This window comes from Protobothrops mucrosquamatus, unplaced genomic scaffold (genome assembly GCF_001527695.2).
Source record: "Protobothrops mucrosquamatus isolate PMUCROS unplaced genomic scaffold, P.Mucros_1.0 scaffold958, whole genome shotgun sequence".
NCBI classification, from domain to species: domain Eukaryota; kingdom Metazoa; phylum Chordata; class Lepidosauria; order Squamata; family Viperidae; genus Protobothrops; species Protobothrops mucrosquamatus.
The window spans coordinates 348,386-362,588 of NW_015387202.1; the positions used below are offsets into that span (position 1 = coordinate 348,386).

The following is a 14,203-nucleotide window of genomic DNA, read 5'->3' on the forward strand; positions in this document are numbered from 1 at the left end:
TCTATCATATCTTTTTTTCTTCAAAGGATTCTCGGCCTTCTTAATATCCATGAAGAAAAAGTCCCAAACTTGACCTCTTAGGAGTTGTAAATTTACTTGGCACTCTTGTTTCAGTTGCATCATCATAATAAAAGCTGGTGTCAGATTTATATTCCAGAGGTACAATTAAGTTATTTGCATTGTCCAGCATTTGTAAAGTTGACACAGTGGGTTAGTGATTTTCTACACCTAATTGTGTCTTTTGTTCTTTTTAAACATCCTCTGTATAATTAATATCTTTGGACCCTATCAGATTTATGGTATAAATGATTTTCTGTATGGACTTTTCAAAGATTTCTTTGACGACAGACTCCAGCTCAGAGTTAAACATCTTTGTAGCTTCCTCTAGTGGTCAAATAATGTTATCTATCTATCTATCTATCTATCTATCTATCTATCTATCTATCTATCTATCTATCTATTTTTCTAGCCAATCAGAGTTCATTAAAATTGGAAAATTTCAACAACCACAACAAAACAATACAGAGTTATAGATTATTTTAAAAGTAGTTAATTAAGATCACAACTTTTATCCTTATATTTCAAAAGTAAAAATACTCCATGCTTCCTTATTTTAGCTGCCACCACCAACCCATTTCCTTGTCATTTAACAATAAAGAAGTCTCAAAGATGGTGATAGCTTCAAAAAGGAGTGATAAGCCGTAAATAAAGAGAGCGTCTTTTAACTAGTAGAGATATTGTCTCATGAATTGATTAAGAAACGAAGGGCACAGCTTATTGTCTGTTTGAAAAGTAAATTCCAAAATGGCTGTTTTATCCAACAACAAAGTGATTTCAGCCCCACCCCCCAGCTTCAGCTCACCAACTATTTTGAAGCACAGCTTCTAAAACTGCTTGCAGACTGTTGCTGTTATTGGAGGATTTTGAGGGATGATTCTGGGACTCTCCCTAATCCAGAAGGAACAAATAAATGAAAAGAAGCTTGTTCCTTCTGTTGTTAAATTGGAAAAAATGATAGTCCAGAGAGAGGAGATTCTCTGGGCATGTCAGGTGCTGTCCAAGTCTTCACTGGAAGTCTATATAAAATAGTGGTTGATAGAGAGAAAATGTCCTATTTAGTTAAAGAAGGTACAACAAAACAAAAAATACTTGAATACTGGAAGCCCACCTAAACGAAGAAGGAAAGGAATAAGCAGAGTAGGGCCTTTCTTTAAAATATACTATACTATACATGGCATTGATCATAGAGAGAAAGGGAGGGTGGGGCAAATTCTGAGGTAAAATGCAAGAAATAGGAAATGGGATAAAAAAAACCTGAAAACAGTTTTTGTTTGTTTATCATTTTCAAAGTTTACTGGAGAATAGAGAGACAAAAACAAGAAAAACTTCCATCATTCACAACTGAAAGCTATTCCCTTTTTTCATGTTTCAGAATCAGCATTTGGCCTTAATAACTTTTTTACCCAGAAGTTTGCTTCAACTGCATGGCAGCACTATTATCAAATCTTCATTCTTATCATATTTATTTGCCTTTTCTGTGTTCTGCCCGAATTGCAATATAGTATTGCATGGATGAAAACACTGTAAGAACAAAGAAACAAGAAAAGTGAAAATGTTCTAATTTAATTCCTGACTTTAAAAGCATACCCAGGTATGAAAACAAAGGATAGACCTGGATTGAGTAACTTCTGGAATATCTCTCCCTCCTTCCCCCCACTTTCTAGAGATTGCCTGTGTTGATAGATTCAAAAGCAGCATGTGGAACTCCTATTCTGGACACAAATTGAGGGACCTGAAAACCTATTACTTACAGAGAAAGAATTTATCCTGTGAAAACCATAAAAGAGATGAGAAGCAGATCTGTCGCTCCAATAAGAGTTGTAAAAGTGTAGTGATAAATGAGCAGAAGCCTGATAAAAGGTGAGAAAAGCATTGCTTGGGTTTCCAGAGATGGCATATTTGTTGGCACTGTCAGTTTTCATTCCTGGGAGGTCTGGGGCCTTGCTCAGGACAAGCTGCCATGGTATCCAAGCATGATACAGGTAAATTGAAGGGGGGGGCAGGGTAGAGGATAGATCAGGAAAAAGCTGGTGATCAAGAACTGGGGGCTATAAGGCTCTGATACTGTTGTGTAGAAGATAAACGAATCATAGAAATACTGTGAGAGGCCAGTTTTTCAATTTGCCAAAGAATTTTCATCAAAGTAGGCACTTTTACACCAAGGGCTGCTGGGTTAATTTACTAGGTAACTGGCAAGGATCAATAAACTTTATGTCCAGCTTCTTTTACAACACGACAGAAGGTAAAAATCCAGTGGAAAACCACACCAAATCCTCCATTGCAATCCTGACATGCTCTTGCCTGGATACATCTGTGGTGCACTTGCCTGTGCCAAATGCAGTTTTTCTTTAAGAGGAGCTAAGTAGCCTGGCTCACCTGCAGCGAGTCTGTGCCTCAAGGAACAGCAGATACTGGAGCTTGGGAAAGCAATTTGCAGGACTGGTAGCCATGGATGGTCTGAAAAGGAGATATATCTATGGAGGAATGTATTGAGTTGTTGCATACAAGGTCTGCAAGAAGGAAGTTTTCATCCAGTTGTCCTGCTGAGAAAAGACAGATCACAATAGTGAATGGAAAGCCCAGTCCCAATTATCATAATCATAATGAACTAAGGCTTGTGAACAAAGTCAAAAATAACAAAAAAAGCTTCTTTCAACACATAAAAAACAAGAAAAAAGTGAAGGAAATGATTGGTCCATTAGTGGGGGAAAATGGCAAGAAGGTGACAAGCAATAGGGAGAAAGCAGAACTATTTAACTCATTTTTTGCATCTGTCTTTACACAAAGGGAAAAAACAGACCAACCTATCAAAAATAGTGCCATAAAAAACAGTATAGAAACACAAATTAAGATAGGCAAGAAAATGATAAGTGAGCACCTGTCCAGCCTAGACGAGTTCAAATTACCAGGACCTGATGGATTACACCCCAAGGTTCTGAAGGAACTGGCAGATGTAATCTCAGAACCACTGAACTATATTTTTCAAAGATCTTGGAGCACTGGGGAACTACCAGAGGACTGGAAAAGAGTTGATGTAGTTCCCATCTTCAAAAAAGGGGGAAAAAATGGATCCAGGAAATTACAGACCTATCAGCCTGACCTCAATACCTGGGAAGATTCTGGAAAAGATAATCAAACAACGAATCAGCGAACACCTAGAGGCAAACAAAATCACTACTAAAAGTCAACATGGGTTTGTCAAAAACAGATCATGCCAGACAAACCTTATTGCATTCTGCTCCTCAACATCTTCATCAACGATTTGGACGAGGGGATAGATGGGGAACTCATCAAATTTGCGGATGACACCAAGCTGGCAGGAATAGCCAACCCTCCAGAAGACAGGCTTAAGCTACAGGAAGACCTGGACAGACTTGAACACTGGGCGCTATCTAACAAAATGAAATTCAGTGGTGAAAAAAGTAAGGTTCTACATTTAGGCAAGAAAAACCAAATGTTCAGGTATAGTATAGGGGATAACCTTGCTCAATAGTAGTAACTGTGAGAGGGATCTTGGAGTCCTAGTGGACAATCACTTAAATATGAGCCAGCAGTGTGCTGCAGCTGCCAAAAAAGCCAACTCAGTGCTGGGCTGCATTAACAAAAAAGCCAACTCAGTGCTGGGCTGCATTAACAGAGGGATAAAATCAAGATCACGTGAAGTATTAATACCACTTTACAATGCCTTGGTAACTGCATCCAGTTTTGGTCACCACGATGTAAAAAAGATGCTGAGATTCTAGAAAGAGTACAGGGAAGAGCAACAAAGATGATTAGGGGACTGGAGGCTAAAACATATGAGGAATGGTTGCTGGAATTGGGTATGTCTAGTTTAATGAAGAGAAGGACGAGGGGAGACATGATAGCAGTGTTCCAATATCTCAGGGGCTGCCACAAAGAAGAGGGAGTCAAGCTATTCTCCAAAGCGCCTGAGGGCAGGACAAGAAGCAACGGATGGAAACTAATCAAGGAGAGAAGCAACCAAGAACTAAGGAGAAACTTCCTGACAGTTAGAACAATTAACCAATGGAACAACCTGCCTCCAGAAGCGGTGAATGCTCCAACACTGAAAGTTTTTAAGAAAAGACTGGACAGCCATTTGTCCGAAATGGTGTAGGGTTTCCTGCCTGAGCAGGGGGTTGGACTAGATGACCTCCAAGGTCCCTTCCAACTTTATCATTATTATTATCATTATTATCAGTACTGCCCACAGAGAAAGGGAGAGAAGCACTGCCACACCATGCTGCCCCCTCCTAATCCTTACAGATGGTCCAGAAGAACACCATGATCAACTGAAAGCCACTGAGAGATCAGGGAGAATGAGGATGGCAGCACCGCTCCATCCCTACTCTGGATAAGATGTTTCCAAAAGGGCCATCTGGAGCTATAGCCCTACCACTTCTTAAAAAGGAGAATTGAAAACAGGATAGAAATTTTCCACACTGTTGGATCCAGCAGTAGCTTTTTCAGGAGGAGGTGCACTGTGCTTCCTTCAAGGCAGACAGAAACACTCCTTCCCTCAAAGAGACTGACACTGCTGCATGGATCCAATCACATAGCACCTCCCTAGCAGCCTTGACAAGCCTGGAGGGACATGGGTATCATAAACAAATGGTTGAGCTTGCAGTCCCAAGGGCCCTGTCCTCTTCCTCAATCTCATCCCAGCTTTATTCTAAATATTTAGAATTCATTTTTCTTCAAAACCAAAACAATTGAACCAAGGGAAGCTATGTTAATAATAAAAACTGGCTGAAGAAAAAGATGGTAAACTGGAACTGTGTTTCAGCAGATCCAAATTATTTATTTCATTCCTTCTCATTCTTGCATGACCTCCAAGGTCCCTTCCAACTTTATTATTATTATTATTATTATTATTATTATTATTATTATTATTATTATTATTATTATTATTATTATTATTATTATTATTATTATTATTATTATTATTATTATTATTATTAGAAGTAGTAGTATTAGTATTAGTATTACTGTAGTTAACCAAAGATTACCTCTATGCAGATAAAGGTGAGGATAAAGATTGTATGAATCTTTTCTTCAGACTGTCCACCAAAAATACTTTTAAAGTGGCAAACTCTTGAGTAGATGTGAAATAGTGTCCCTTAGCTGGAATCAGGGCTGCAGTTTCAAATGTTTAATACAGTTACATACTGCATGAGGAAGTAATGTACTTGTTCCATCCTCTCCAAAAACTTCAGCAACCTAAGCATGTTGATTGTTTTTTTTTTGTTGTTGTTGTTAAGGAAGGGAATTCAAAAGGCGATCCTAGAAATTTAAATGGAAAAAACAGGAGCCTTTCCAACTCTGCTATTGACACTTTTGTGATGGAAAAGATACAGCCTCTGGCTCCCAGTGGACATCTGGATCATGAGTTTACAGCCAATAAATGCCCAGCAGAGTGGGGAAAGAGAAAGCTGTGATGCCAAGTGATAATAATTCTATATGATCATTTATTATCAGTTGCAAAGTCATCTCTTGTCTGGACCACTGCTATGTATTCTACATGGGGCTGCCCTTGAAAAGCATTTGGAAGCTTCAACTGGTGCAGAATGCAGCTACTGTATATGTGTAGTAAAGGGTGTTGGATATTCCACATGTGTAACACCAATGCTTCACGGGTTGCATTGGTTGCTAGTGTGTTTTGGGATGCAATTCAAGGTGCTGGTTATCACCTTTAAAGCCCTTCATGGCTTGGGGCCAGGTCCCAGATATTTCTATCCATCAAATTTGGTCAGGCAGGTTGGTATCCCATCAGCCAAGGAATATTGGTTGGTAGGGACCTGCCTTCTGAAATATTCTCCCTTCAGATATCAGGATGATTCCGACACCGAGGGCCTGGAGTCCTGAGTGTGTTAAGAGCCTTGTTGCCTGGCTATATTACCATCCATAGTAACAGTTTTACTTGGTATCATATATATTATTTTGTGCTGTCTTGATTGTTTTAATGTTTTATAATGTACCCTGCCCAGAGTTGCTTCTTGAGATGGGCAGCTATAGAAATCAATCAATCAGACAAATAAATAAATATTGTGTGTTGTAGAATAGGACCAGCTCAAGCCATTTTCCATCAATAGTTTCCACAAACATAGGTTTCTCTGATAAACAGTGTGGACAATTTAAATTGCTGCACTATGGCCTCATCTATGAAGTTAGCTGCTGAATCTAAATCTAAAAAAAGCAGAGCCTTGTATTTGTATATCTGAGATGTACAAAGAGTAACAGGGATAATTTGCCTATTGTTGATTGTCTAAGCCAGTGATGGCGAACCTTTTAGAGACCGAGTGCCCAAATTGCAACCCAAAACCCACTTATGTACCGTCGGGTGCCGGGTGGGAGTGGCCCATTGGGTGGGTGTGGCCCATTGGGTGGGCATGGCTGCGGTGGTAACGGCAGACTGGGTGGGACTAAAAAGTTCAATCAATCAATTCCAACTTTGTGAGATCTTTTTTTTTCCCTGCGAGAAGTTGAAATTAATTGATTGAAACTTTTTATTTTTTTGCACACGGCGGCAGAGGCCTAAAGCGAAAAGGTTTTATAAAACCCAGCTGAAGGTCTAGGACTGGGGCGATGGCGCGCGTGCCCACAGAGAGGGCTCTGTGTGCCACCTGTGGTACGCGTGCCATAGGTTTGCCACCACAGGTCTAAGCTCTGCTTAATTGTTTGAGGGCACCACTGTTACACTCCTGGGAGAAGAGTCTGCCATGTTTCCTGAAGTCGAGACTTTTGACCAGTTTGGGCACTTGCTTGCCACATGGCATACAGTTCCACAGGTGTGGCACTTACAGCAGCAACAGAATCAGAGATCTATACTATAGTATACAAGCTTTGGCTATACATCCTCTTGGTTTAGTGTTGCTCTCCTAGCTACAGCATCAGTTCTAAGTCTTTATCTAAAGTTCTGGTAATTTTCCGTTAAAGAAGTGTTGCCTTCAGTGACTGGCACAGCTCATTTGACTGTTCCTTCTTTCAGCTGGCTCGGAACAAAATTCACTCTGGAGCGATCTATAGGAAATTCTGCTGGTCGACATGTCACAAAAAATTCACAATGACTTGTAAAAGTGAGAAATTGATCCTGGGCTCGTACAAGCATTTTTAACAAAACCCCATGAAAGTGAAGAAATACTGAAGGGACTGTTTCTTGCTTGGGCAAGCCTAGTCCCAAATGCTACGTTAGTTTGTTATTTATACATTCACTTGCTATTAATGTTGTAAAAATGTTTTAGCAAGTTCTGTGGGCAACTCCCCCCCCCCAAGGATCTGATGCGCATTTCCACAATCAAAGGCATGATTAGATGTATCTTTGAGTAGAGTACTAAAGCATGCAAAATTGATATCAACACTTTGAAGTAGGCTAGATTTGGAAACAGACACCCCAAGGACTCCTGGAACTTTGTAATTATAGAATATCTTGAAAGCTTGATATGTTTTTCCTTACTCTCTTCTTATATGGATGAGATCCAAGGCAGGATTATCTTAATTTGGACCTGGGGGTCAAATTCCTAGGAAACATGTTCTGCAACCAAGCCCCCACTCCTGCTATCCTCACCACCCAGAATGAAACAGGAGATGGGAACATTGGCAGCATATCAGCTTGATGGTCATATCAGGGTTGATTGGCACCCTTGGTACAAAAGATTTTATGGATGCTCATTTTATTTACATAGAGCATAGAACATTAGAATAATAGAGTTGAAAGGGACCTTGGAGGTCTTCTAGTCCAACCTCCTGCTCAAGCAGGAGACCCTGTACCATTTTGGACACTTCTTGAAAACCTCCACTGATGGAGCACCCACAATTTCTGGAGGCAAGCCATTCCACTGATTAATTGTTCTCACTGTCAGGAAATTTCTCTTTAATTCTTGGCTGAAACTTTCTTTAATAATCTTCCATCTATTATACCTTGTCCTACCTTCAAGTGACAGCCTGAGAAGAGGGGATTGACAGCCATTCAAATATTGGAACACTGCTATCATGTTACTCCCAGTCGTTCTCTTTGTTAGACTAGACATACCTAGTTCTTGCCACTGTTCATTGTATAATTTAGCATCCAGGCTCCTTATCATCATAGTTGTTCTTCTCTGCACTCTTTTTAAAGTCTCAACATTTTTTTAATATTGTGACCAGAACTGGACACAGTATTCGAATTGTAGTCTTACCAGTGCATTATAAACTGGTATTAACACTTCACGTGATCCTGATATTATCCCTCTATTGAAGCAGTCTAGGACTGCATTGGGGTTTTTTTGGCAGCTGCTTCATATTTAAACGGTTGTCCATTAGAATTCCTCTCACAGTTACTGCTATTGAGCCAAATAACCTCTATTATTCTATACTTGTACATTTGGCTTTTCTTGCCCAAGGAGGACTTACTTTTCTTACCATTGAATTGCATTTTGTTGAATAAGTGTTCAGGTCTCTCAAGATCCTTCTATATCTTGAGTCGATCTTCTAAAGTGTTGGCTATTTCCCCCAGCTTGGTGTGATCTGCAAATTTGATGTTCCCCTTCTATATCCTCTTTTTAATCATTTATGAAGATGTTGAAGAGTACTGGGACTAAGACAGAACCTTGAGAGAACCCACTGCATGCTTCCCTTGATTTAGAGGTAGTTCCATTGAGGACTACACATTGAGTGTGGCTGGTCAGCCAGTTCCGAATCCACCTGGCGGTGATGCTGTCTATCCCACATTTTTCTATCTTACAAAGAAGTAGACTATGGTATACTTTGTCAAATGCCTTACTGAAGTTTAAGTAAACTATGTCCACAGTATTTCCCTTCTTTCTCATTTTAATTTGTTTATATTTGAAAATATATTATTCCTTTTCACAAAATTGTGCTTCTTTCAATGAGAAATGAGGTGTTATCTACAGACTGCTCCTGCAAGGTCATAACAGCCCATTAGCTACCTGCACATTGCTTGAAGGAGTCTTTAGAGTATAACTGAAAAGCTGCACCTTCTCCTCTCTGGATTTGCTCTGGATTAGAGGAGGCTCACATGGCCAGGAAGTGAGCGAAGGGAACTGAGAAACCAACCCTGAAGGAACAATTAACACCTATCTCTGTTTCTTCCTGCCCAGCACATTCTGGCAAAGTGGATGTGTTCCAGGTCTCTTTTACTAAATATCATTTTATGGGACTGAGGAAGCAAGCCTTCTCTGTCATGGACCCTCACTGTCTGCAACAGCATCTCCCCAGAGATGCGCACAGCATCCTCCCCCCTGAGGTTCCAAAAAGTGCTTAAGACCTGGCTTTGCTCCCCAGCCTGCAATTGTGGGGCCCTTGGTTTAAGTTATTACTCTTTGATTGTTTTAGTACAGGCTGCTTATGAAGTTATATATTTTTACTGATTTATATTTGTATTTGTAAGCCACCTAGAGTCTGTGGGAAAGGGTGACTGTAATAAAGCAGTTTTGCTTAACTGGACTCCCTGCAAATTAACAGAATAACAGAGTTGGAAGGGACACTGGAGGTTTTCTAGTCTAACCCCCTGCTCAGGCAGAAAACCCTATACCATTTCAGACAAATGGTTGTCCAACTTCTTCTTTGAAAAGGGGAAAGTGTTGGAGCATTTACAACTTCTGGATGCAAGTTGTTCCATTAACTGTTCTAACCATCAGGAAATTTCTTCTTAGTTCTAGGTTGCTTCTCTCCTGCTGTTCTGAGGCAGTCCAACATGACATGTGCTGGCTGGGGACTGTGAGATTTGTGGTTCAGACTCATCTCAATGTTAGTATATAGAGAGGCAGAGAAATGGCCTTGAAGCAAATCTTCAGAAACCGAGGACAGATGTATTCCTTAAATCTTGGGAATAGAGAGTGCATTAAGAGGAGACTCAGGTTGGGTCCTCCCTGCCTCCTGGGGTATAAGAGAGAGAGGAGAAAAAGCAGAATCAGACTTGCAGGATTTTGTATTAGAACCCACCTAAATAAAGTAGAATTCTGGTTCTCCTGCAGAATTTGCTTCCTGATTTGGTCTTCCTCCAAGGGCTGATATAGGGAAAGAAAATAACAGCAGGGGCTGCCTTGTTTTGAAGATGTTCATTTTTTTGTTTTTTGTTTTATGTTGGTTCTTATTCTGAATTCAGAGGGGAAAGTATTGGTCTTTGTTTGAGAGTAAAACCCTACATCGACCAAGCAAGATTTAATATCTAAGTTTATTTGCTTAAATTCAAGCATCCTTCAGGAACTGGTACCATCTGATGAACAAGAGATGGTGCAGAACGTTGTATCAGGAGTATTCAGACAGAAATCTGCACACTCTACAGCCTATGGAGAAATGCCAAATTCTGTTGCTGCAGCTGTATATATCCGACTAGATCAATTCTATAAAGGAGATTACATAGTAAGTAAATCTGTAAGCTGGCACTTGGGGATAGTAATAAATAAAGATACAATGCTACGTTAACATGAAAAAAGCAAAAATAATCCTGAATAAGTGTGATCTAGTCAGTGGTGGGATTCAGCCAGTTTGCACCAGTTCGGTAGAACTGGTAGCTAATTTTTTGTTGTCCATGTCCAGAATGGATTTCCAGAAGCGGCATCCACACAGAGAACTGGTTGTTCACATATCTGAATCGCACCACTGGATCTAGTGTATTTCCTTTACTTCATTAATTATATAACTTGATAACCATATGTGGGCTGTCTCTGTGTGTGTATATACTGTATAGGACTTTATCAAGATCAATGACTAGAACTCCATTTTTAAAAAGTAAAAATTAAAACATACATAATAAAAGAAAATAATCAAGTTGATTCAAGGGGATCAAGGATCAAGCACAATGGCGGGGGGGGGGGGGAGAGAAAAGAAAACAATAGTTTCAACCAGAATGAAAATATGTATAGCCACCTTCTGGTCTCCAGTCACACCATCTTCGTGACAAAGGACCACTTTAGGCACACTTAATTCTTAATTAATTCATTCTAATTCTTAGAAATTTAGATTGTAGATTTTGCTCTATAGTACCCCAACATAATTAAAGCCTTTCTGCTAATAGGAATAGAGGGATAGGAAGCTGCTGGTATTTACTCAGCAACTGCAATGCCAGTTGTTGCACATCTTTCCTTATATCAAGAAAAAAAATATACGTTTAAAGATTTAAAGTTAGATTTTGTGAAAAACCTGAATCTATATGGAAGTGGCTTTTTGCCCTGCTTCCCATCTCAATGATATGTATCAAATGGTCTGAATGCAGCACTGGAATCCCCCCCTGCCCAATATTCCATTGGACCATTGGAAACATTAAAAAGTTGCTCCAAGATTACAATGGCCATATTTTCTTGGAAAAAATAAAGGGGAAAGTCTGAAAGAGCTTCCTAAGGATAAAAATGTTTAATTGCTTATGTTATAACTTTGCTTTATAAAGAAGATTCAAGAGGAAAACCAAGAATTTTTTTTTACAAAACACATATTCTAATAAAAATATCTAAAAAGCATAAAAAGCTATTAGAAGCAAATATTCCTGCAGATTGTGCATTAAACGGTACTCTTTGTATGTTAAAAGTTAAATAAAGGACAAAAGTTGAGTTTTTGAAAAAAATAACTCCAAAGGATGGCTTTCTGAAATAAAGGAATGTTCTTTAGAATAAAGAACATATGGCCACTGTATCACTGTATCCACGATATAAGCTGAGAGGTGTGCACTGTTTGTATGTCTTAGGTAAATCTGGAAGACAGTCGTGTCATCGTCATGGTCAGTCATGGAGTTGAGCTAATCCGACTGAAAAAGGAAAAGATTGAGGCGTGGGCTGATGACGTTATTCTCATGAAATTGAACAAGCTAAAAGTTAAATATCCCAGGTGGGTGTAGTTGAGCTTGGCAGTTACTGAATTTGACAACATTGTGTGGAAACGCTCGTGATCAACGATGAATCACGGTCAAAGAGATTTATGCAGCATTTTCAGTATCTAGTGAAGGTCTTGCAGAACTTCTTTAGTATGAATGGAATTCAAATCTAAAAATTATGTGTGGAACTCCAAGCAGCTGGCTTACTTTTTTCTTTGGGATGAAAAAGAAAGCAAGAATCCTTTTACAGAATTATCACCAGTGTGATACAGCGGATAAGTACTTGACTAGGGTTAGAGAGACCCTGGTTCAAGTCCACGCTTAGCTATGGAAACTTATTGAGTGATGGGGCTTGTCCCATGCTCTCAGCCCTCCCTTATCTCACAGGACTGTGGTTGTGGTGATAAAATGAAGGAGGATCCCTATGGAAGCCGTCTTGCTCTGCTGGAAAAAGACAATTTATCTATTGAACAGCTAAACAGTAGTGTTACTGCTGCTATTAATATTAGTAATATACACTTTTTGTCATTCTGGAATTGGAAATCCTTTGGTCTATAGCACGGGTCCCCAACTCCCGGTCCATGGACCGATACTGGGCCACGGCATGCCAGCAACCAGTCCGCACAAACAAGCAACGCCCCATCTGCGGGATGCAGGCAGCACACAAAACCACGCCCCCTCCGGTCCATGGAAAAACCTCTCTCCACGTTACTGGTCCCTGGTGCCCAAAAGGTTGGGGACCTCTGGTCTATAGGGAGAATTGGAATCACTAGAGTCTCCTTAATATTCTTCATCAGGCATTTTCACTCTGATAAAATTCTTCAAAAGATTACTTATGTTTGTCCTTTCCAAGGAAAACAGTTAAGTCATATTTGAAAATAGACAAAGTGGTCAGGTTTTTCTTTCTTTTTCTTTTAACAAAAATGGTCCATATACCCACAGCTACACATGGGTTTCCTTAAAAGCTAACTCTCTTCCTGACCTAACCAGGTGATCTAAGGATAACTATGTAAATTTAACTTCCCTATTCTCCAATATTTATTACAGATGTACACTGTCCTCTCCTTCATAATTAGGCACACTGTAATACGTAAGGGCAGGTTTGTAAGTAAGCTAGAGAACAACTGGATGGATGGGTATGAAAGCAAAAGATAGAAAAGGTGGGGTTACATTACTGGTTACTTTATCCTCCAAATACCAAACTTTTCCTTAACCACATCTTTTACCCTTCCCAAATTATTCAGAATATTTCCCAAAACAGTTTTAATGCATTAAAACTTTAAGCAGCAGCTCGAGCCAGGAATGCCTTATTTTCGAAGTACTGAACAATCATTACTAAATAATTATGAGTACCTCTGAGTGTTCAAGAGGATCTGTGTGCCAGTGAGAGCAATTTTAGTATGGTGGTTGCAAGGAGCAAAGGGCCTGAGGGAGTTTTGAGAATTGATTAATAGAAGAACAGTTCTCATCCTTGTAACAGAGAGTTGTGTGTCCAGCATTGTGGAATCTCTATAGACATGCACTGGGTGGGAAAACATGAACTGTCAGTCTGGAATCCAGCTGATTCAACTTCAGCACTTTTTGTATATCAAATCCCAATGAGCACTTTAACTCTCCCTTTCCTCCCCACCATGCAATGTACTTGACTAACTGTCAAGAACAGGAAGTAGATAAAGTGTAGAGACAAAGAACAGTATCTAAAGTGCTTTTCCCGTGGGCATAATGAATTTATACATACATACATACCAAAAATGAGGCAAATATATGTGTCCCAGGATAATGTTGCAAAATCCAATCTGGGTCAGTCACCGGGATCAGAGATTTACTGAAGCCCATCCTCAGGAAACTTGAGCCCAAAGCACATTTTCCGGTAGAGGGAGGATGGGGGCTCCAGCATGAGTTCGAAAGCTCGGAAGAGTAAACCTCTGGTCCCGGTGACCAACCCAAGGTTAGATCTTGCATACATGCCATATCTCAGCCTACAAATACAAGTCAGGCATCAGGTGAGATAAGAAGCTTCAACCAAAAGAAACAAAAGGAAACAAGGAGAGCCATCATGACTTTCTAAATACTACAGGGAAGAGGGAATGATGCTGGTGGGATGTGGCAACCATGTCTGATGAGTTCATTCAGGTGTAGAATGCCCCTACCCTCTGGAACGAACTACCCCCCGAGATCCGGATGATTCCGGATCTTCTTGCTTTCCGTCGCGCCCTCAAGACATGGCTCTTCCAGCAAGCGGACCTGACCTAGGGAGGATTTTATTTGGGGTTTATCTTTTAACAATTTGACAGAGACACAACTTTAAAATTTGATTTAATTCGGTTTTATCGGGGGGGA

The 14,203-nt window shown here is 39.9% G+C and overlaps 1 protein-coding gene across 1 annotated transcript in view; it reads left to right on the top strand.

Moving 5' to 3' along the window:
• Nucleotides 1–14,203, top strand: part of LOC107290706 (cyclic nucleotide-binding domain-containing protein 2-like) — a 37,684-nt gene that overhangs the window by 22,285 nt on the left and 1,196 nt on the right. Inside the window, 3 exon segments of the mRNA XM_029284799.1 lie at nt 1,725–1,886; nt 10,172–10,419; nt 11,738–11,877. Coding sequence (XP_029140632.1) covers nt 1,725–1,886; nt 10,172–10,419; nt 11,738–11,877 — 550 coding nt within the window.